Consider the following 20,434-nt stretch of genomic DNA (forward strand, 5'->3'; position numbering starts at 1 on the left):
TCATTTGTCAAAATGTTTTTAGCCGTCATATATACGATGAAACTTATACCACATTAAAAAAATTAGAAGACGAAATTAACCTTTCCATAATAATAAAGAGAATGATAAATGAATAAAAAATATAAATAAATAAATAAAATATGTTTAAAAAATTGTCCAAATAGAAATTTCCCTTTTATTTTTGACAAGTATGGAATGGCAACTAGTTTTATTTATAGATAGAAATAATATACAATAAATAGATGATAGTTGAGAAATTTGAACCAAATTGGTAGTTGGAGGATCCTGAGAATCTAAAAATAAAAATAGAGTGAGAGATAGGAAGGGTAGACACGTTTTGTAATGTAAACAAAGTTTCCAAAGTAAACCTGACACAACCCAAAAACGTGTTAGGCAGCAGACAGAGAAGCTCTCGCATTACCCCTCGTCTTTATGTATTTTTTTACAACTAAAAATTATTATTGTAATTATTTTTTTAATTAATTAATTGATTAATAAATAAAACTACTGGAAACCACAACAAACTAAAACAATTTTACAAACAATATTATATTTATATTTCTTTTTTACGAAAAATAAATTTATTATAATCTCCGACCTGCTTTTCCTTCTTCTCTCTCATCCTCATCCTTTTCCTCTGCTCATTCCTATATTCCGGTTTTGTTTTTTGTTTTTTATTTTATTTTTTTTTTTTCTTCGTCAAAGTTTCTTTTCTTTTCGGTGATTCTAATGCTTGCTAACCCTTAATCTACGCTGATTTTAATAAATTTTTATTTTATTTCTTTTTGCCAGAGTGGTCTTTTGTTTTTGTTCTTTCTTTCTTTCTTTTTTTTTGAGTTTTAGAGGGTCCAAATTCCCACCATTCCTGGTCAATGTAGGTCAATCTTCTTGGGTTTTAATTGTTCCTTTTGAAATTGAAGATTTTTGGGTTTGTTTGATATTAGAACACGGTTGGACAAGTTCTTTCTTGTTTTTGAATGAATTTGCTGCCTTTATTCTGAGGATACCGTGAAATTCGTTGGAAAATTTCGATATTCAATTTGATCTTCTGGGTTTTTGCATTTATTCTTTTTGGTTCTAACGTGCTTGGTTTTGGTTCTTTGGGCGGATTATTGAGCAAAAGCTAAGTGTGTATATATATATATATATATATTTTTTTTTTCCTCCCTTTATATTTTTAATCTGTTAAGATTTGGTGGGTATGAGATTAGTCAAAAAATAAAGTCTGAATTGGACATAAATCTATAGCCCTATTCAGCCTCTTTGTTGAGGTGTATCAAGAATTTGATCATGGAGCATGTGATTGCCGGTAAATTTAAGCTTGGGAGGAAGATTGGGAGCGGCTCTTTTGGAGAGCTCTATTTAGGTTGTCTCCTTATTACTTTGGTACCATTGTTTCTGTTCTTCCACTTTTCTTGCTCTGATTTTGGGCTCAGCATTATGTTTTTTGTTTTGTTTTGTTTTTTTATTATATTTTTTTGGCGCTTTTGTTGCTTAAAATTCTTAACTTTTCTGATGGTAGGCATTAATGTACAAACTGGGGAGGAGGTAGCTGTTAAGCTGGTATGTGATATGTCCGGAGCTTTCTTAATGATGTTTTGGTTGAGGTTTAAGTTATACATTTCTGAGAATTATTTATTCCCCTTGGCACCTCCTTCTTTCCTTGCTGACAAATCTAGGCTGTTTTGGGTTTTCATCATCGTGGTTTGCTTGATCATTTGGATTCTCAAACACGTATAAGTGATCCATTGAAATTTATTATCTCCTTTTTTTTGTGCTTTTAACTTTTTATCTCAAACAAGGTAATGAAATTCTATTGTGGAGCATTCAGAAAAGTCTCCAAGATTCTAGAATGAATAAAGGAACACAAAAAAGAGAGATCGTTTTTCTTTCATGTCTTGTAATTAAGATTTGAGTGGCGATTTAGCCGTTGAATACTTAAACAAGCTCTTTTAGAGTTTTTCTGTTGAATACTTAAACAAGCTCTGTTAGAGTTTTTTTTGAAGTTTGGTGTGAAACTCCCTGTATTCTATTCCAGTTATGTGTAACTCTGTTTTTGGGGTAAAAAGAAAGTGACTAGTGTTTGGTGAATTTTGATTTTTACAGACGCAAAATGCTAAGATACCCTTCTATCTGCCCTCTTTTTTTAATATCTTATAAAAATCCAGACCTAAGCTTGTGTTCCAAATTCCAGGAATCTGTAAAGACCAAGCATCCCCAGCTTCACTATGAGTCAAAATTGTACATGCTTCTTCAAGGAGGAAGTAAGTCTCTTTTCTCTCTCTCACTTTATGTGTGGGTCAGTGTGTTTGCAGACACTTGTGTTGCGACTCTGTATGTGATTATTTGATAGCAATACTGTATGTTGCGGGGAGTAAATTTTTGGGGGTCGGCATTTTTAAAGTCGATAATGGTGAAAAGAATTATCTGGAATACTAAGCAATTTAATTTTGTTTTTTTCAAAATGGCATCGCTCTTTGTTCTTTAATTCATTGGCAGAGCATTTAATAGCTATGCCTCTAGACTTGATTCAACTTATTGAAAAATTGACGAATAGATATACTTGAAAACTTTATTGAAGTTTGGAATTGAGTTGCTCGTTTGTATTGCTGCTATGCTTTAGTAGTACTTTCTCTTCTTATATATTTAAGGAATATTATGTGACAGGTATTTTGAGAAACACATTTTTTCCTGGAAATAATCAAGTAATTTTTCTTTTATAAAGCGGGAGTTCCCCACCTTAAGTGGTTTGGAGTTGAGAGTGACTATAATGTTATGGTCATCGACCTTCTCGGACCAAGTTTGGAAGATCTATTTAACTACTGCAATCGGAAGTTCACATTGAAGTCAGTGTTGATGCTCGCAGATCAATTAGTAAGTATTTCTAATTACCCTTTTCTTAAAATCATTATTGAATTTGCAGGATTGCAGTAATGTTCCTCCTTTTTAGATTAACAGAGTTGAGTACATGCATTCAAGAGGTTTTCTTCACCGTGATATTAAACCTGACAACTTTTTAATGGGCCTAGGGCGTAAAGCCAATCAGGTATTCCTTCACACTTTGTCACTACATTTAGTTTACATGTGTGCTTACCAATTGGATAGTTTTATCAAATCCTGGTAAAAATTCATGCATAATTTAAACATTGAAACATCTTTTGTGGAGAAACTGATGATGCTATCAAGCGTTGAAATAGTATCAGCGGTGTGGTGTTCTATAAATTTATACCTAGTAGTTAGTTTTCAGATCTTGCTGTTGTTGGGAGTTGGTACTAATTGTGCATCTTTTATGTTCATTCCATGTGAGAGTTTAAATAACCTTTGTATCCTGCTCGATATTTGTTACAGGTATATATTATTGATTATGGCCTTGCCAAGAAGTATAGGGATCTCCAGACTCACAAGCACATACCATACAGGTAGATTTGATATATTTCTGTAATAATTCCCCAGTGTATGGAGGGAAAAAAAAAAAAAAAAAATCAGTGTATATAGATACGTAATTCTTGGGTTTGTGCTATTATAAATATTTTAAGGTCAACGAATAAGCGTGGTTGATTTTTTTCTGCCCTTGTGAAATTAGGTTATAAATTAATGCCTAGGTATTTTGTCCATTCTCATGGCTAGTATTATTTTTTAAACTGAACAGTCTGAAGAAGAAAGCAGTGAAAGTTATGTAAGGCATGATTACCGTGTAATGATCTTTTAAATAGCGTGCAGCTTTATCCTTTCCATTTCACTGTGAAATGAAAATGAAAATGAACCTGATCCTTATACTTATCCTGTTGCTTTAAAACTTCATCACGTCATTTCTTTTCTTCTTTCCATGTTCTAGGGAAAACAAGAATCTCACTGGCACAGCTCGCTATGCAAGTGTTAACACTCACCTTGGAATTGGTGAGTTTTGTTATGTACATTTGTGTATTAGGTTTAGTGAATACATAATTGCATATTTAATTTTCTCCATTATTCATTTTTATTCTGTTGTTTTATTATTTTACTGCAGAACAAAGCAGAAGGGATGATCTGGAATCTCTTGGTTACGTACTTATGTATTTCTTAAGGGGAAGGTTGAATCTATTGCATAATACTTTTTATTTGATTTTTTTTTTTTTTTTTCCATGCTGGCTTTGTTTGCTGTTAAGTATTGATGTGGCATATCTCCTCATTTAATTTTATTTTTTGGATCAGCCTTCCCTGGCAGGGACTGAAAGCTGGCACAAAAAAGCAAAAATATGACAAGATTAGTGAAAAGAAGATGTCGACCCCGATAGAGGTATCACCATTATCATATGCTTACTCATTGCGAGTCACTAACCCTCCCTGATTCCTTCACCCTCTCCCCTTTATCCATTAGAATGTTATCTGAGGTCTACAGGCATGGGTTACTTTGCTAAAGCCAAAATATTATACCCTGACCTAGAGAGGCTATTTGGATGGTCCATCAGAGACATGCTGTAGATGTCTTAGGACAAAAAAGACTTGGCTTCATGGCTAACTTTATTTTTTTTACTTGAACTCGTATACAATTCTGACCCACAGATACACGGCATGTGTCCCATGTTGCTAATCTTGGCCTAGGTTTGGACTCATTTTGCTTAGGTGCAGCATTGGTTCTGGGAATATTTGTTCAGTCTTCGGTAATATAGGTAACATATATGTTATACAGGTTCTCTGCAAGTCATATCCATCAGAGTTTGTATCCTATTTTCACTACTGCCGATCATTGCGTTTTGAAGATAAACCAGATTACTCATATTTAAAGAGGCTGTTTCGAGACTTATTTATTCGAGAAGGTAAGATATTTTACTTTTTCCCTGGACATTATTTTCTTTGTGTTATATATTTTTTTCATTTGTATGTAGATTACTGTCTTTTGGGTAAATTTTATATTTCCAACCTCAATTTTGGTACCAGTGTCAATTTGGTTCACAAACTTTTTCTTTGAACAATGTCTATCCAAAACTTTGATCAATATAAGAATTAAGTTAATGTAATACATGTGTCAACGTTATTAGTTCTTTGAACTTTCCTGCTTTAATTCCCTTAAATTATAACTGAATTTGTGAATAAGGGATTTCATTGCAACATATATCAAAATTCAAAGTTGACAAGTACCGAAATAAGTTAATTGATTCAACTAAGTTTCAAAGTTGAGGGAAATTTTTTTTGTTAATTTATCGTTTTATTTATTTATTTTCTCTTGCATAAGGTTGATTTTGACATTTTGTTTGCTGTAGGTTATCAGTTTGACTATGTATTTGACTGGACCATACTGAAGTATCCTCAGATTGGTAGCAACTCAAAGGGACGGGTTAGTGTTGAAGCTTCTAGTGCGTATTTTTATTTTGTATGAACATTACTTAATTAAAATCCTTTGTATGTTTTAGCATGCCAGCGGGAGAGCAGGACCATCTGTGGAAAGACCAGAAAGGATCTCAGGTCTGATATCTCTTGACACAACTACGCATAGCATTTTCTTTAGACTTTGAACTAAGTTTAGTTCTTTATATCAGATTTAAAATTAATGGTATGTTACATGGAATGTTGGGCTAGAAGATGTCTCGTTATTCCTTACAATTCATAAATTAGGTGCCCAAGCAAAATTAACCCTTACTGATTGCATTTACATTGAATTATATATGATAATGATTAGTATTAGTGTTTAGCATTGCAGCTTCCTCATTATTTTGGTTTAAATTTTTATTTTTATTTTTTAAAATTTTATATAAATTTTATTATTCTTCACGTTGCTTTCCAAAATGCTTAGTTGATGTTATGCCATTGCTTGATGTAGTTGGGAAAGAGATTCGAGATAGATTCTCGGGTGCAGTTGAAGCATTTTCCAGGAGACAAGGGTCAGGTTCGAGTCCACGCTATGATCATGCCAGACAGAGGTCTTCTGAGGATGTACCTTCATCCAAGGATGTGGTAAAATTCTATTTTGTCCCAACAAATTTTACTTTTTCTTATATAGCACTGTATTTGGAATGTTGTAATGGAAGATTGTTGCTTCATCTTCAGCAACCTGATTCTGAAAGAGGACGTAATTCTTCTCGATATGGAAGCACTTCAAGAAAAGCTATCATCTCGAACAAGGCAACTTCGTCGGGCGAGCAATTTGAGAGTCGTTTAACCCGAGTAAGCTCCAGCAGTGGCGGTCGGCCTTCTCCTGTGCAGAGAGTTCAACCTGCATTTGAAGCCAAACCTGCCTTTGCTCGTACTTCGGCTGCAAGAGGAACCCGTGATGATCACCCACTCCGGGGCTTTGAGCTCCTTTCAATCAGAAAGTAATGGTCTGGAGGATGCTTTTCTCACTAAAACCACACCGTTTAGAACCTCATTGTTGCTGGATACCCACTCAGGCCTTGGCCCATATAAAAAGAATGGCCAATAGAAAAATGAATGTCACGATAAATATGTGGCACTTTTTATGTTAATTTGTCTTTTAATTTTTTTATTTATCAATTTTTTCTTCTTCTTTTTTTATTTTAATTTTTTTGCTGAAAACTTACGACTTTTTAGCTGCTTTCCGTAAAATTTTATAAAATTATTTTGTTTTACAATTAAAAATTAGCATTTATTCCGTTGTAAAATAATTTTGAGAAAAGATTCATATAAATTTTAATTAAAATTGTGTTCGTAGTTTAAAAAACAAGCTGGAATAAAATGTTGAAAACCCACTGAAAAATTCGTAATAATTTTTGAAAGTGCTAAATTTTATTTCTCAAAGTCTGTTCGCAAGCAACAAATATTTATTCAGTCTGTTTCCAATGGTAGGAGTATAAATTTAAAATTCTACGCCTATAAAATTTCTTATTTTAATTGGAATAAACAACAAATTAAACACTTATAAAATAAATATAAGTAATCCAAAAGGTATGGTATTATCTCATTAAGCTACATATGCGCATGTAACAAACAAATTATTTACAAGTTGGAAAAACCAAAAAAACAATGCTCCTTCCAATCTATGCTCATGGATTTCGAAGAGCTGCCAAACGCTTCTCAAGCTCATCAATGCCGGAACTACAAGGACATGAAAATATACCCTGTTACAACTTTTATATAAAGATATTTCAGATGATAAAGGGTCATTTTCCAGATATAAGCGTCACATTAAAATTCTCCCACTATATTAAGATATCATCTCCCATGATGAGTAACAATAAACTTGCAATTCCTATGGATAAGGAATTTAAATCAATACATTTTAGTATAAAAGTTGTATGCTTTAAGAAATTGTAACAATGGAACCACCATTTCCAAACAAAAAAATAAAAATACATAAAGAAAGGAAGGGTAAGGATACCTGCTAACATCCTCGGATCTCTTTTGTGCAATCCTTCCTTTTGGAGCCGCTGACAACTATCAGGAGTTCAAATATATAAAAGATGGTAATCAGATTCAACTATAACTAATCCAGTACCAGTTACTAACATACTCCAACAGAAATACCTATTAATACGAACCTGTGAGGCAACATCAACACCAATTTCGTCGAGCACCTGCCGAATAACAAATTCACAAGAAATAATGCCATCAGTCCAGGTTGCAAAGTTTTCTACACATGGTTTACATCAAAAAACAACATTTACAAGTTTTCCCCTAGCAATTCATGCACAAACTCTTTTTGATAATCTAAAGCCATTTATTATCAATTATTGACCTTATCTCACCACAGAAACCTAGATAGATCATGTTTTGCCGCTTATGATTTTAGAGTCATTTCAAGCAACAACAAAACAATTCGTCATTTAGTTGTTAAGAAATATTTATGGTCATTTTAGACTGAAGCATGTTTAGATTTCCTTAAGGTCTGTAATGGATGCGGAGGCAGAGGAAAGTATTGATCATTTTTCTTCATATAGCCCACGTTATAAATTATCTTATGGAATACTCTTTCTTGAGGCTGTTTTATCTTGGGTGGCCCCATGTCATTGTATAAGATATAATTTTAAGGACATATGCCGTTTTAGCAGTATTTTGAGCTGTGGGGTTAGAACAGAATGAAGATAAAGAATAAAAAAGTGGAAGGACATAGTTCATTTATTGTCATCATTCAACGATTCGGTAACTCTAACGTCTTCTATTTGTAGTGTTTATATTGATAGGACATCTGGTCTGGTCCTCCATTGCATGCTTTAATTTTATCTTTCAAGTAAAATTTAATTTCTCACCCCAATATAAAAAATCCCGCATGCATACCCCACTTGATGGATATATATATATATATATTTTTTTTCAATTTTTCATTCATTGAAAATATTCATTTTATGATAAAAAAGTAAGTAAGAGAAGCCCCACCTGATTTGTCAGCTCGTCAGTCTCATCTTCAGCCTCATCATTATCCAAGGCATCATCAATTGCGTCAGACATCATTTCAGTCTGCATGTAGGAAAGACCATTATGCTCCACAAAAATGCAATAATGCAACCAAAAAGACAACATGAATTGCTTTCCATGTTGAGAATAGTCTAAAACAAAAATCTTACAGTCATGTCCATTTGTGCAGACTGTTTCTGAAAATTGCTTATGATCTTCGCTTGCTTTGCAGGGGCCATTTGCTGCCCAATGGAACATGTCAGTTGCTAAAAACAACTCCAATATACAAATTTAGCTTTTTCTTCATAATAAAATAATTTTTATAAGAGCTGATATATTGTAAATGAAAATTCAGCAAATATAAAAATTTATTTATTCACTGGTCTAACCTTATTCATGGATGTCATTGCTTTACCAGCACTTTTCATGCCAACAGCAACTGAAGATTGAGCATGCATTGCCTGCAGAGGGAGATAAATATTGCTATGAGAACACTGCAGAAGTGACTTGAACAAATTCATGGAAAAATTGAGGGAAAGATCTGACAATCCACCTGTGTATGAGTCGCAATGCCCCTCATTTGAGCTCGACTTCCTTGTAAATTAGCTATCTGTTGCCTAAGTCTGACAAGTTGCCGGGCAAGAATTTTAGTTGCTGCCTGCCAGATGAAAAGGCAAGGCTATGTCAAAGAGGTTTCTAAGATAAATAATTAACAAGAAGCCAGCCAAACATACAATAAAACATACCTCATTCCCCGTCTTAGCAGTTCTCTTAATCTCAGCAACAAGCTTTTTTTCCTGAGACAAAAGTTAATTGTATTAGAATTTTCTATTATGCAACAAAAATATTCAAAACAGGATTATCATTCTGGAAGTTCCTGACTTACTTCTAATTGCAAGGCTCCAATTTCCTTCTCTATACCTGAAGCAAATGCAAAGAATTCCAACAAAAATACAAATGTAAGCATTTTGATTAGCGTCAGAACCTTCATATCTAACAATTCTAGTAATGCAAGAGTGATATCTGGAGTATAAAACTGAGACAAAAACAGTTTTATTATCTCTCTTTACTTTTAGTGTTCTGATACTTTGGTATTGGGAACACCTTACGATAAAAAGAGCATCGAGGGCAGGTAACAAAACAACAACAAATGGAGCCCATACTCTTGGTCTTACATGTGCATTGACATTGTCAATGTAAAATGCAGAGCTCTGAGCTGAATTCAAATGAAGGACAAAGAAAAAAAATCTGAACAAAAAATTCTCTTTTGGAGATAACTTCCACAAATACTCTAACTTCGCAGCTTCCTAAGATACTACCAAAATTCACCAGTTGACAGATGGTCATTGTTATTGTCTAAATTGATTTGTTCCAAACCAAATGTGTACCCTTAGAACTCACTGCAAGTAATCTGTTCTAAGAATAAGACATGAGATTCTTACCAAGCTACTTTTATATACTTTTACATTCCCAAATGGTCGTCCCCAAACCCAATTAATTTTAATTTCAATCTAAAAAAAAAAATGTTAAAATTTTGATATTAAACTGAAACTAAAATTCAATTAAAATTGGAGATAATACCTCTGGTAGCAATCGTCATCTCTCTTTTACTCTCCCGAAGAGCCTCTGTTACACCAAAAAAGTAAATACTTTAAAACCCATATGCAAATTTGATCCAATTCCGCGGAAAAAACATCAAATCGGATAACAAATACCATAATTCACCAAAAATAAAATAAAAATTTTGTTCATCTGCTTAAATTATACGAAAAGGAAAAATCACAGGGAAGAAGATAAAAAGGAGAAAAAGCACGAACCTTTGGCTGTGGGTTTCTTGGTAAATATGTTCATGATGATCGATGGATTGGTCTCAAACCAGAGCGACAGAGATTTTCTTCGCTCTGTTTGAAACCTTGAAGCCAAATAAATACACAGCAAGGTCGGAGCTTTGGGAGAAAATACCTGGAAACTTTTCAGGATTTTCCCACTTTATATTTTTATTTATAAGTCGGGATCCCGTGGGTAAATATCCAAACTCTTTCCAATATTTTATGAACTTTCAATGATGCCCTTTATATTTTTTGAAATTTCAATCATCAACCTGTAATCTAAAGTGGACGGTGGAGATTTTTAGAATGTCAACTTATAGCCTTCGTGGTTGATTCATCTTGTGGCCAAGTCAATGAGGGATTGCATTATGTAAGATGATTAAGTTTCTTTCTTCTTTTTTTTTTTTTTTTTGATTTATTTTATTTATCCAAAATATTGCAATCATTGAGAACGAATGATTATGAACTATAGGCTAATATTACTTTGAGTAGCCATTCATTTGTCATGTCGTTTGAGACCATCTTAGCTTCTTCTTCTTTTTTTCTTTTGTTTTTTTCCCTTAAAGATACCATCTTAGCTCTTTTAACTACTTTTTTTTGACTCAGCTATGTAATCAAAGGTTAAAATGATTCCAAAGATTTTGCTAATAATGAATAATAATAACAATAATATACTTCCCCAAAAAAAAAATAAAAAAATAATATCCGAATATTATTATAGTATAATATTAGGCAGTAAATAGTAAATAGTAACGGATTGATTTAAATAAAAAAATATGTGGATTTTATAACTATCCTAACAAAAAAAATATTTACACAAACCTAAGCAACAATTTACACAACGAAAACGAATCATCTCTTTCACATTCAAATGTGATATATAAATCCTGTTCAAGAAAAAAAAAATTGACATATAATTGTTTTTTATTTTTTATGGATAACTTGGGAGTCAGAAAGTGGATTAGTATTGCTGAAATTTTTTAACAATGACTAAGACTTTCTTGTGCTCGGCCCTTAATTTAGCCTATATATAAGTTTGTCTTACTCCAAATTTTGGTTTATTTATATGAAACTGTTTTTTTTTTTTTTTTCTCTTGTATTGAAGGAATAGGAAAAATGTAGTCGAATGTATATTTGATAAGTTTAAAAGACAAAGAATATTAATCGATTGTAGTTGTACGCGTACACGCAACATTTTTTTTTTAATCATATATTCTTCTCTTTTTTTTCTTTTTTTTTTCGGCCAACATAATTTTCATTCATATCCTGTAATAAACTTTAAACAAGCAATAATACGCGGTTTCTTTCTTTGGCTAAAAATCCTAAAATGCACTAAAATTATAAATTATGATTAAAAAAATTATAAATAATATATTTTTATTTATCCACTTTTTATTAATATTTGGAAACTTTAGATTTCCGATAGGGTGCATATACTCGTGCACTGACGTGTATTGAGGAAGTCGGTTATCATTACCGTATAAAATACGCTTAATTACAAATTTACAAAATACGAAATACAATAAATAAATAAATACAAAAATACAAAAAAGCAAAAGGCAGTCAGAATCTTGACCAGAAAGTCTCCGTCCGTGGAGTTGCGGTTTCCGTTAGAAAGCGTACGTGGTCTTATACTTGGTTCTCTTCTTTCTTCCACTGTTTTGATGGGTTTGGTTTTCTATGCGGTTCGCACAGTTTCTCTTCCTACCGCAAAAAAATTATAACCCTCCGGTTCCATTTTCTCGGAATCTCCAATTTCCGTTAATCAGCTCTCTTTTATATCTCTTTCTCTCTCTCTCTCTCTCTGCGGGTTCGATATTCCAGTTCTCGAACCGAGAACTTTTTCTTTTTCTTTCTTGAATTTCCGAAGCTTTAGAGAGAGAAAAAAATATTGTTTTTGAGTAGTGTTGCGGATTTTTTTATTTTATTTTTTTCTGGTTTTTGTTGCCGAAAATCATCGGCTTTTACTTTCTGCTTCGTGAGCTTCGACATCTTTTTGGATTTTTCGAGGCTGTAATTTGAGCTCGCGATGATGGTGCACTTCTTCTACTCGCAGTGCGCGAAAATACGAAGTGGTTTGGTTTTTTCTCCTTTTTTCTTATAAGAAAGCATAAGAATTAAGGAGCAGAGCTAAAATTTTCGTAAAGGATCGTGTGTTCTTTTACCGGTGCTTGAACTATTTCTTCGAACCTAGGGTTTCTGGAGCGCTAGGTGTATTATTCTTTCTGGTTCGATTTTGCTTGTATATGGAAAGTTGTTTTTTGAAGAAGCATTCGAAGTGAAACTCGGTGATGGTTATAGATTATTCATTTGAAATTAGAATCTTTCTATGCTTGCAAGTGAGCTAGACGGAAGTTTGGAGTAGCTGGATTTGGATTGCAATAGCCAGGTATGAATTTTTTGCTGATTTTCCTTCGATTGAGGATTTGAGAGATAAACAGTTGCAGTTGAAGAATCGCAGGCTGAGAGTTGGGCGTAATCGTTAATTTGCTGCAGTTGTATGAGATTAAGAGCTTATCTGAACAATGGATATCGATGCTTCTGGGGATGTTACATCTTTGGATCCTGAGCTGTTGCAGCTTCCGGAGTTGTCTCCATTGGCCCTAAAAACGAATCCGCAAATTGCCGAGGATTTGTTCGCTCAGTGGCTTTCCCTTCCTGAAACTGGACGACTGGTAATCTATTTGATTTGCTTAGTGGCATTGCTTTGTTGCAATTGGCCAAAGCTAGCTTAGTTTGGGTTTAACTTGCCTTTTCGATATTTCAGATCATTTTCACTTGATTTAAGAAATATTAGCGTATGATACTTTCTATGGTACCCATTGATATATTCATTACTTTTATATTATCCCGAAAACAAGAAAAATCTGCCTTATATATTACTTTGCATCTTTTGGCATGGACTTAGTTTGAAAATTATCTTATCTGGCTAGTATTTCCTGCTGTCTGATCTGACAGGTGAAATCTTTAATTGAAGATGCAAGAGCGGGCACTCCGTTTAATGCCCTTGGAAACTCAAACAGCGTCAATGTTGCTGGGAGCAATATGTTGCCTTCTATGTTTCCTGCGGCCACCACCCCTCCACTCTCTCCGAGAAGTTCATCTGGTTCTCCACGCGTGTCAAAACAGCGAACCAGTCCTTCTTCACTTGGTTCTCCTCTAAAGTTAGTTACTGAACAAGTTCGAGAAGTCATTCCTCAGGTCGAATGCGTTACTTTCACTTATGTCCTTCTTTGGTTGATATTTGCATGTTGAGTTTACTTGTTGTAATGGGAAATCTGTTCAAGTTTTATAATTTAGAAATTCATGCTGTTGTGGGATATGATGTATTGCAGTTCTATTTCCGAGATGGTCGTCCTCCATCGAATGATATAAAAGAACAATGCCTCTCTAGGATTAATGACATTTTCAACAAAAAAATGGATGGATTGCAAATGCATGGTGAGATGTACACCTCATTTATAACTCTTTCTCCTGGAATCCCTTCCTCTATTCTTCATCTTCCCGTGAATGCCAATCCCAAAAATGAAAAAAAGAAAGAAGAAAAGAATCCCTAAAAAGAATTTTATGTTTGTTTTTTGTTTATGCAGAATTTAAGTCGATTACAAAGGAAATATGCAGGCTTCCTTCTTTTTTCTCCTCTCCGCTTTTCAGGAAGATAGACACTGACGACACTGGGATAGTTACTAGGTACACATTTAATTTTTTGGTTTTATTCAAACCAAATAAAAGTTATGTTTTTCTATACTTTTCTTTTTAATATATATATATATATATATATTGGTGGGAGTTTTTGTTGTTAGTATGTCCCCTCTCTCTCTCTCTCTGGCTCACTATTTGTATATTTACTCAAGTATATGCAGAGGGACACTTGAGATGCAAATATATAGTGTGCATGAACATTTTTTTACTTTCATCTACACATTAATTGTAATCAATAGGGTAGTAAATTTCCTTTTCTCCACTATCTAAATTATTTGCATACCTGTGGTTGGAATTAGTGTTCGATATCCAAATGCCATTCTATCATGCACCTATGTTCTTGTTGAGTTGAAATTTTTTATGAAGATGAGTCTTCCAAGTGCTGCACAACAAACTCTGAGAGTTTAATACATGTATAAAGCCTACTAGAAAATGTGCTTTTGCCGAAAAGTCTGAAATCTTCTAAACTTTGTTTTGTTCAACATGGCTATTAAAGTGCTTATATGTGGAATCTGGTTAAAGACAAATCAAATCTTCTTCTTCTTCTTTCTTCTTCTTCCTTTTTTTTTTTTTTTTTTTTTCCCCTTTTCCCCTCTTCTTCTTTCTCTTTTTGTTTTTTTACACAAACAACTGATCCTCTGAGGGGACTAGAGCTTTCCAACAGAATTTGCAAATTTCTTGTTTTTGTCTCACTAAAGTGGTTCTCTCTCTCTCTATCTCTCTCTCTCTCTCTCTCTCCCTCTCTCTCTCCCGTTTATTGGAATTGAACCCATTATCTCAAGTCAAGAAAGCTACTGATAGAAAATGAAGTAAGAAAGCCCTAGAAGAGAGAGGGAACAAGAAGCATCCATAGATACGGACAGCAAAGAGCGAGAGTCCTAATTAAAGCTGATCCTCTATCTGTATATTTTTGTACTTGACTGCTTGGTAATATCATTAATTTGTAGGGATGCATTCATTAAATATTGGGTTGATGGAAATATGCTGACAATGGATACAGCGACTCAGATGTTTAAAATTTTAAAGCAGCCTGCTTGCAATTACCTTTCCAAGGTTTGCTTTTCGATTATGTTCAGTGTTAATGGTTGATGGAATTCCATTTTAAGTAGTGCTCTTGTTGCTCTATTTACGATTGTTTTTGTTGGTTATTGACAATTAATTTCACCTTCTTTTTTTGTACTCTACTTTTCTCTCTTGGACTAAAATTTAGGTAGACTTCAAACCTCTTCTTCTAGAGCTTTTGGCAACACATCCAGGGTTGGAATTCTTACAGAGCACACCAGAATTTCAAGAGCGATATGGTATCTATTTTACTATTTTAACAATTGGTTTTGGCATGCATGTCTCAATACTGGTATTGGCTAACATATACATCTTTCATATTTGCCCAGCTGAAACAGTCATATATAGAATATTTTACTACATCAATAAATCAGGAAATGGTCGTCTTACCCTCAGGGAGCTAAAACGAGGAAATCTAATTGCTGCCATACAACATGCAGATGAGGAAGAAGACATTAACAAAGTACTAAGGTCTGTGCCTTTTTTTTTTTTTTTTTTTGGGGTGTGGGACATAGAAGTTCCAGGTTGTTTGCCAGTGTATTAGAATGCATAATTATGTTTATTGACAAGTGATGGTTGTAAGCATCTGATAGCCGAATGGGAGAAATTGCAACTTCAGGATTTCCATTTAAATATATATCCAACTTTTATTTACAAATGCTATTATAATGAAATACATGAATCTCCAGTTTTGTTCAAATAATTTGACTATTACGTTTCCTAGATTACCTTAACATAATAGATTGTAAATAACATTGTGACAGTTGTGGCATGAGAGATGTTTCAAAAGAATGTGGAAGTTGGAACTTGTCATTTGGATTTTCTTTGATCTTCCAGATTTAAAAGTAGGAAAATATTTCCCAAAAAAAAAAAAAAAAAAGGAGGAAAATTTTTGTTTCAATTATCATATACAGATAATGTTCAATAAAGTCAATTGTTCTGTCAAATTTCAGATACTTCTCATATGAACATTTTTATGTTATATACTGCAAATTTTGGGAGCTGGATACAGACCATGATTTCTTGATTGACAAGGAGAACCTCATCAGATATGGCAACCATGCTCTTACCTACAGAATTGTTGAGAGAATATTTTCACAGGTTTGTTTGGATTGTCCAGTAGTTTCCTCTTCAAGGTATCAGGTCTATTAAGTTCTAAGTTGAAGTAATAGGAGGGATTATTTTATGAGTTACCTCCAATTTTTTGCCAGACTCCAAGGAAGTTTACTAGCAAGGTTGAAGGTAAGATGGGTTATGAAGACTTTGTTTACTTCATGCTGTCAGAGGAGGATAAGTCAGCTGACCCTAGCCTTGAATATTGGTATATACTGTTCTATATACCTATTCTTTTCCACTTTTTCATGTAGGTGATACTGATTCATATAGAGCCATATAAATTTTAACTGATTCATTAGAGCCATATAAATTGGAGATAATTAATCATACGATCAACCATTCATTTAGACTATTTAAGTTATCCATTGGGATTATTCAATACTTGTACCATTACATTTATGAATAATGTGAACACAAAATCAATTTTAGCTCGGATTAATTACTTTAGGTGTGCTACTTGTTATACCATGTGGTTTGTGTCTACTACAGAGCTTTATTGTTGGAAACTTAAATATGAAGAAGTTTATTATTTACTATTTATGAACTGTTAGACAGTTTTATGTATAGTTTATAGTTTCTATAAACATTGTTTCTGGCTCATATATAATGTGTGTCAATTTTTGTGCAATTAATCTTGTTTCATCTGCTTTAAACCAGTTTTGTCTCAGCAAGTTATATTTTATAGGTTCAAATGCATAGATTTGGATGGAAATGGAGTCCTTACACCCAGTGAGTTGCAGTTCTTTTATGAGGAGCAGCTTCATCGTATGGAATGCTTGGCCCAAGAACCTGTGCTTTTTGAGGATATTTTGTGTCAAATAATTGATATGGTTGCGCCAAAGGTGAACAATAGCTTTTAAGTGTTAGATCTTCTTTTCATTTGCTTGTCAGAAAAGAGTATAATATCAGTTACCATATTTTTCTTTCAGAGGGAAGAATATATCACACTGAACGATTTGAAAGGATGCAAACTCTCAGGAAACGTTTTCAATATCCTTTTCAATCTTAATAAGTTTATGGCTTTTGAAAGCCGTGATCCATTTCTTATTCGTCAGGTAAAACATATTATAACTGGTGTTCTTAATCATTGGATGATCAAGTATTCAAATAATACTGTTATGTTAATTTGGAATCCTAATAGTGGCACTTGCTTTTTGGTGTATGCAGGAACGTGAAGATCCCACTATGACAGAGTGGGACCGCTTTGCTCATAGAGAATATATTAGGCTTTCAATGGAAGAAGATGGCGAAGATGCCTCCAATGGAAGTATAGAAGTGTGGGATGAATCATTTGAAGCTCCATTTTAAGTTCAATGAGGTCAGTTTTTAACACTGAGGTTATGAAAAATAGGGCTTATACTGTTTAAAAATGAAATGATAAATGAGCTTATTGTGGAAGAAGCACTATTCGTTCCTTTTTATTTGTGCTTTCTTCTTTGGTTGGCAAGATGAATGTTACTTGTTGGAATTGTTAATGCTTAGTTAATTGGCAATACAAGATCATGTTCCATTGTTATGTAATTTATTGAAATGTCTGAATACTATGAGCTTTTCTGTTTCTACAGCTGATTGTTACAGAATTCGCTAGTCTTTCTTTGAAGTTGGTTGTTTAGTGAAGAAACATTTCACTTTGGCAATGCGCTGCGAAACACAAATCAGGTGCTCCCTTTTGTCCAGTCAGCGTTGGCCTTGTGGAGCTGAAACTGAAGGTGAGCTATAGAATGGAGTTTACAGTGGCATATTTCCTGTCTGGTGAGTAATCATTGGCCAGGTAAGCCAAGTAACATTAGCTCACACGAATTTGCTATCATAGCTTGTTCAAAAAGCAGTTCACTTGCTTGTTGCTTTAAATCTTTTTCCCCTGTTCTTGTAGAGAGCCGGCTGGCATGTCTACCATGTAAAAAAACTTCTCTCGCTCTGATTATATTTGTTGGATGCTCTAAATCAACCCCCACCCATGATTTGTTCTTTCTATTACACTAATTTACGCCCATGGAAAAAAAAAAAAAAAAAAAAAATTGAAGCGGAAGGAAAGATTTTGTGGTTTTATATAAGGCTCAGAAATAATGTACTCTTCCTGTTTCAATATGAAGGAGGGAGGATAATGCCTTGTGCAGCGACCACTCAGCGGTGACCATCGCAGTCTTGCCAGTGGTGTTCCCTTATATTTGTAACTAATTAAACATTAAACATAGTGGGGTTGCCTATTAATTGTAAATAATTAAATATGGTCTTTTGAAATAAGGCTAATAGATTGAACTTAAAAGATTTACGAAAACCAAGCAACTATATGAAATGAAAAAGAGACGGAAGGAAAAATAAGCATCACCCACTAGTGGCGTGGCCTCAATTAAATATCGGGTTTTTGAGAATATTATGTCTTGATCACATATGAAATTTGAGTGATATTGAAGCAATAGATTACAGAAGCTTAACCCTTCATAATTGATTTGCACGGTTATGGCTATGGTAGACTACAGGACTATTAGTTCGGGGCATATACAGTGTGTACATGTGTTTATATGTACATATTTAGAACCTTTTTTTGGCTGAAAAAAAAGGGCACGACGGTAACCATATATGATAAATCAATCTTCTTATTAACACGAAATTCCTATAACTTGAAAAAGCAGATACCATGAGAATAGCAGACGAATTAACGGACATTATAAAACCATTATACATCAGACAAGATGCATGGAGCAAGCTACGTCATATGTATCAGGCAAAATGCAGGCTATGAAAACCTTTAAAAGATATCCTTTGTAGAACTAAACTGTCAAAATAATGATTTAAATAGAAGTCCCAAGAATCAATGGTTCCTTCTACCTATCAGTACAATATAGAAAACTATCCAGAACTGAGAACCACTTGAAAAAAAAGCTGGAATAACAAAAAAGTACAAACTCATGCTGCACTCCCCTTTTTGAGCTTTGCCAGCTCCTGCCTGATGATTCCACCCCTCTGCAAAACCACGATATAGAACATGATTAAAACTTGATTGAAATAATCCATTAAATTCAAGTATGATACACAAAGCATGGCTCTTAGAGAGCTTAGCTCCCTTGTACGATTGACCGTCTGATCAGAAAAATACAAGAAGTTTGATCGTCATGAATAAAGCATAAACCCTATATAGGATTGTCGCATTGACCATTATTTGCAGGGAGAGAGTATGGGATAGATCCTTTTAAAGGATCATCTTAACTTTATGGTAGCTGATACCACTCTAAAAACTATGCAAGCAGAAGGCATTCAAGATTGATATGAAGAACAGAGCCCGAAACTTAAAAAATTGCAAACCTTTATCTTTGCCAGCATGAGCTTAAACCTGTCGAAGTCGGTCAGCGAAGCTCTTCTTTTTTGCACAATCAGCTTTCTGCCCCAGGAACTGCTCTCCCATTTGTTCTTCACATCTGGTATTGTCATACAAGAAACCTCAATTTCAGGAAAAGACCAATATACAAGGAAACAATATTGGAGTAAGTTTGCTCGAAGCTCACCAGCTGCCTCCATGGCCTGAACCAGAGTTTTCTTCTTAGGAACCCTGTTGATATCAATTTTGATATCTGTGAGAGAAAGCCTTTTGAAGTTCATTTGGGTCCTTACAATATCAGGGGCATCAACAAGAGCCTGAACAAAATTAGATGAAAAAGTCAGGTTACCAATAATTTGTCATTATGTAGAAGACCAAATAATCAAATACCAAGCAACATAAATTCACTCCTTTTCTATCTACATTCCCCTCTATTACAAAATACAAACAAAACAGTATACTTAGCATGTGAACTCCATAAAATCTAAAACTGAATCCTGCTGTTATTTCAGTGGGCAAGCAAGCAGAGTTAGTTTATGTTCCAAGCAAGCAAGAAACAAAATTATATCACTGGAATGGACAAAATGTAGGGAAAAATCTATGAACTATGAACTATTAAAATAAGAGAACTTTGAACTAAACAGATTGTAAATAAAAATACCCTATTTTGATCGATAACGTCGACGATAACAACAAGCCTCCCATAATCTTTTCCGTAGTTTACGAGAGCAACTCGTCCGATCTCCACATACCTCTTGAACGGCTGCAAATCGGACCCAATATTAGAAATGCATTCGTAAGAAATTTGAAAAAAAAAAAAAAAAAGTTTTCAGAATCGGAATCTTTAACTCAGTGTAGATTCTTGGAAGCCAAACAGAGAGTTGGAGTGCACACTCACCATTTTCGGGGGATCTCAGTAGCCGGGATAAAAGAGGAGGTGGCAGACAGCGAATTGAGAAGGAGGTAAGATCTAGGGTTTGCAAGGGTTAGATAAAGGGTTTTCTCTTGCCGGCGAGGTGATCAGATGCGCTCAAGACTATGCCAACTTGATGACGTGTGAACTTTATATTATACAATTCTCCTT

At 34.0% G+C, this 20,434-nt stretch overlaps 4 protein-coding genes across 10 annotated transcripts; 2 read left to right on the forward strand and 2 right to left on the reverse strand.

Moving 5' to 3' along the window:
- Positions 1 to 464: 464 nt before the first annotated feature.
- On the forward strand, positions 465 to 6,489 carry LOC107425779 (casein kinase 1-like protein 6). Of its 2 annotated transcripts, XM_016035818.4 has the most exons (14): positions 465 to 1,366; positions 1,523 to 1,563; positions 2,195 to 2,264; positions 2,726 to 2,874; positions 2,951 to 3,046; positions 3,349 to 3,419; positions 3,836 to 3,897; positions 4,007 to 4,070; positions 4,192 to 4,276; positions 4,670 to 4,796; positions 5,241 to 5,314; positions 5,391 to 5,442; positions 5,798 to 5,931; positions 6,025 to 6,489. In XM_016035818.4, exons 1-14 carry the CDS (start codon positions 1,291 to 1,293, stop codon positions 6,292 to 6,294), a joined length of 1,371 nt encoding a protein of 456 aa, XP_015891304.3. In that variant the 5' UTR covers positions 465 to 1,290; the 3' UTR covers positions 6,295 to 6,489. The 2 variants fall into 2 exon arrangements, with proteins under 2 accessions (XP_015891304.3, XP_060676312.1); XM_060820329.1 differs by lacking the exon at positions 1,523 to 1,563 and having other exon boundaries at positions 470 to 1,366.
- Positions 6,490 to 6,805: 316 nt separating this feature from the next.
- Positions 6,806 to 10,353, reverse strand: LOC107425758 (vacuolar protein sorting-associated protein 2 homolog 3). Its single transcript, XM_016035786.4, has 11 exons — positions 10,143 to 10,353; positions 9,907 to 9,951; positions 9,212 to 9,246; positions 9,072 to 9,122; positions 8,879 to 8,983; positions 8,715 to 8,786; positions 8,496 to 8,567; positions 8,308 to 8,388; positions 7,473 to 7,508; positions 7,313 to 7,368; positions 6,806 to 7,029 (listed from the first exon to the last, which is right to left on the reverse strand). Exons 1-11 carry the CDS (start codon positions 10,174 to 10,176, stop codon positions 6,978 to 6,980), a joined length of 639 nt encoding a protein of 212 aa, XP_015891272.3. The 5' UTR covers positions 10,177 to 10,353; the 3' UTR covers positions 6,806 to 6,977.
- Positions 10,354 to 11,705: 1,352 nt separating this feature from the next.
- On the forward strand, positions 11,706 to 18,990 carry LOC107425769 (serine/threonine protein phosphatase 2A regulatory subunit B''alpha). Of its 6 annotated transcripts, none has more exons than XR_009634234.1 (15): positions 11,707 to 12,543; positions 12,651 to 12,829; positions 13,113 to 13,355; positions 13,490 to 13,595; positions 13,745 to 13,844; positions 14,804 to 14,909; positions 15,067 to 15,157; positions 15,248 to 15,389; positions 15,872 to 16,019; positions 16,130 to 16,239; positions 16,720 to 16,876; positions 16,964 to 17,089; positions 17,202 to 17,352; positions 17,600 to 17,805; positions 18,128 to 18,990. XR_009634234.1 is itself a non-coding variant. In XM_048481493.2 (14 exons), the coding sequence occupies exons 2-13, from the start codon at positions 12,680 to 12,682 to the stop codon at positions 17,340 to 17,342; spliced, it is 1,620 nt and encodes a 539-aa protein (XP_048337450.2). In that variant the 5' UTR covers positions 11,706 to 12,543; positions 12,616 to 12,679; the 3' UTR covers positions 17,343 to 17,352; positions 17,600 to 17,978. The 6 variants fall into 6 exon arrangements, 2 of the variants coding, with proteins under 2 accessions (XP_048337450.2, XP_048337449.2); XR_009634235.1 differs by having other exon boundaries at positions 17,600 to 17,786; XR_007243172.2 differs by lacking the exon at positions 18,128 to 18,990 and adding an exon at positions 17,908 to 17,978.
- On the reverse strand, positions 18,719 to 20,390 carry LOC107425771 (large ribosomal subunit protein eL14z). The gene is made up of 5 exons (XM_016035805.4): positions 20,249 to 20,390; positions 20,012 to 20,113; positions 19,538 to 19,667; positions 19,338 to 19,450; positions 18,719 to 18,998 (listed from the first exon to the last, which is right to left on the reverse strand). The coding sequence occupies exons 1-5, from the start codon at positions 20,249 to 20,251 to the stop codon at positions 18,942 to 18,944; spliced, it is 405 nt and encodes a 134-aa protein (XP_015891291.3). The 5' UTR covers positions 20,252 to 20,390; the 3' UTR covers positions 18,719 to 18,941.
- Between the last annotated feature and the right edge of the window lie 44 nt (positions 20,391 to 20,434).

This window comes from Ziziphus jujuba, chromosome 9 (genome assembly GCF_031755915.1).
Source record: "Ziziphus jujuba cultivar Dongzao chromosome 9, ASM3175591v1".
NCBI classification, from domain to species: domain Eukaryota; kingdom Viridiplantae; phylum Streptophyta; class Magnoliopsida; order Rosales; family Rhamnaceae; genus Ziziphus; species Ziziphus jujuba.

Excerpts from the sequence above, each read along its gene's own strand:
- LOC107425779 (XM_016035818.4), top strand. The coding sequence starts at position 1,291 with ATGGAGCATGTGATTGCCGGTAAATTTAAGCTTGGGAGGAAGATTGGG. Across the intron at positions 4,071-4,191 it reads ATGTATTTCTTAAGGGGAAG|CCTTCCCTGGCAGGGACTGA; the intron begins GTTGAATCTATT and ends TTTTTGGATCAG. Across the intron at positions 4,277-4,669 it reads AGATGTCGACCCCGATAGAG|GTTCTCTGCAAGTCATATCC; the intron begins GTATCACCATTA and ends TATGTTATACAG.
- LOC107425769 (XM_048481493.2), top strand. The coding sequence starts at position 12,680 with ATGGATATCGATGCTTCTGGGGATGTTACATCTTTGGATCCTGAGCTG. Across the intron at positions 13,356-13,489 it reads TTCGAGAAGTCATTCCTCAG|TTCTATTTCCGAGATGGTCG; the intron begins GTCGAATGCGTT and ends GATGTATTGCAG. Across the intron at positions 16,240-16,719 it reads GACCCTAGCCTTGAATATTG|GTTCAAATGCATAGATTTGG; the intron begins GTATATACTGTT and ends TATATTTTATAG.
- LOC107425758 (XM_016035786.4), bottom strand. The coding sequence starts at position 10,176 with ATGAACATATTTACCAAGAAACCCACAGCCAAAG. Across the intron at positions 9,123-9,211 it reads TTGGAGCCTTGCAATTAGAA|GAAAAAAAGCTTGTTGCTGA; the intron begins GTAAGTCAGGAA and ends CTTTTGTCTCAG. Across the intron at positions 7,509-8,307 it reads CTGACGAGCTGACAAATCAG|GTGCTCGACGAAATTGGTGT; the intron begins GTGGGGCTTCTC and ends GTTATTCGGCAG.
- LOC107425771 (XM_016035805.4), bottom strand. Across the intron at positions 19,451-19,537 it reads TCAGGCCATGGAGGCAGCTG|ATGTGAAGAACAAATGGGAG; the intron begins GTGAGCTTCGAG and ends TGACAATACCAG. Across the intron at positions 18,999-19,337 it reads TCATGCTGGCAAAGATAAAG|AGGGGTGGAATCATCAGGCA; the intron begins GTTTGCAATTTT and ends GTGGTTTTGCAG.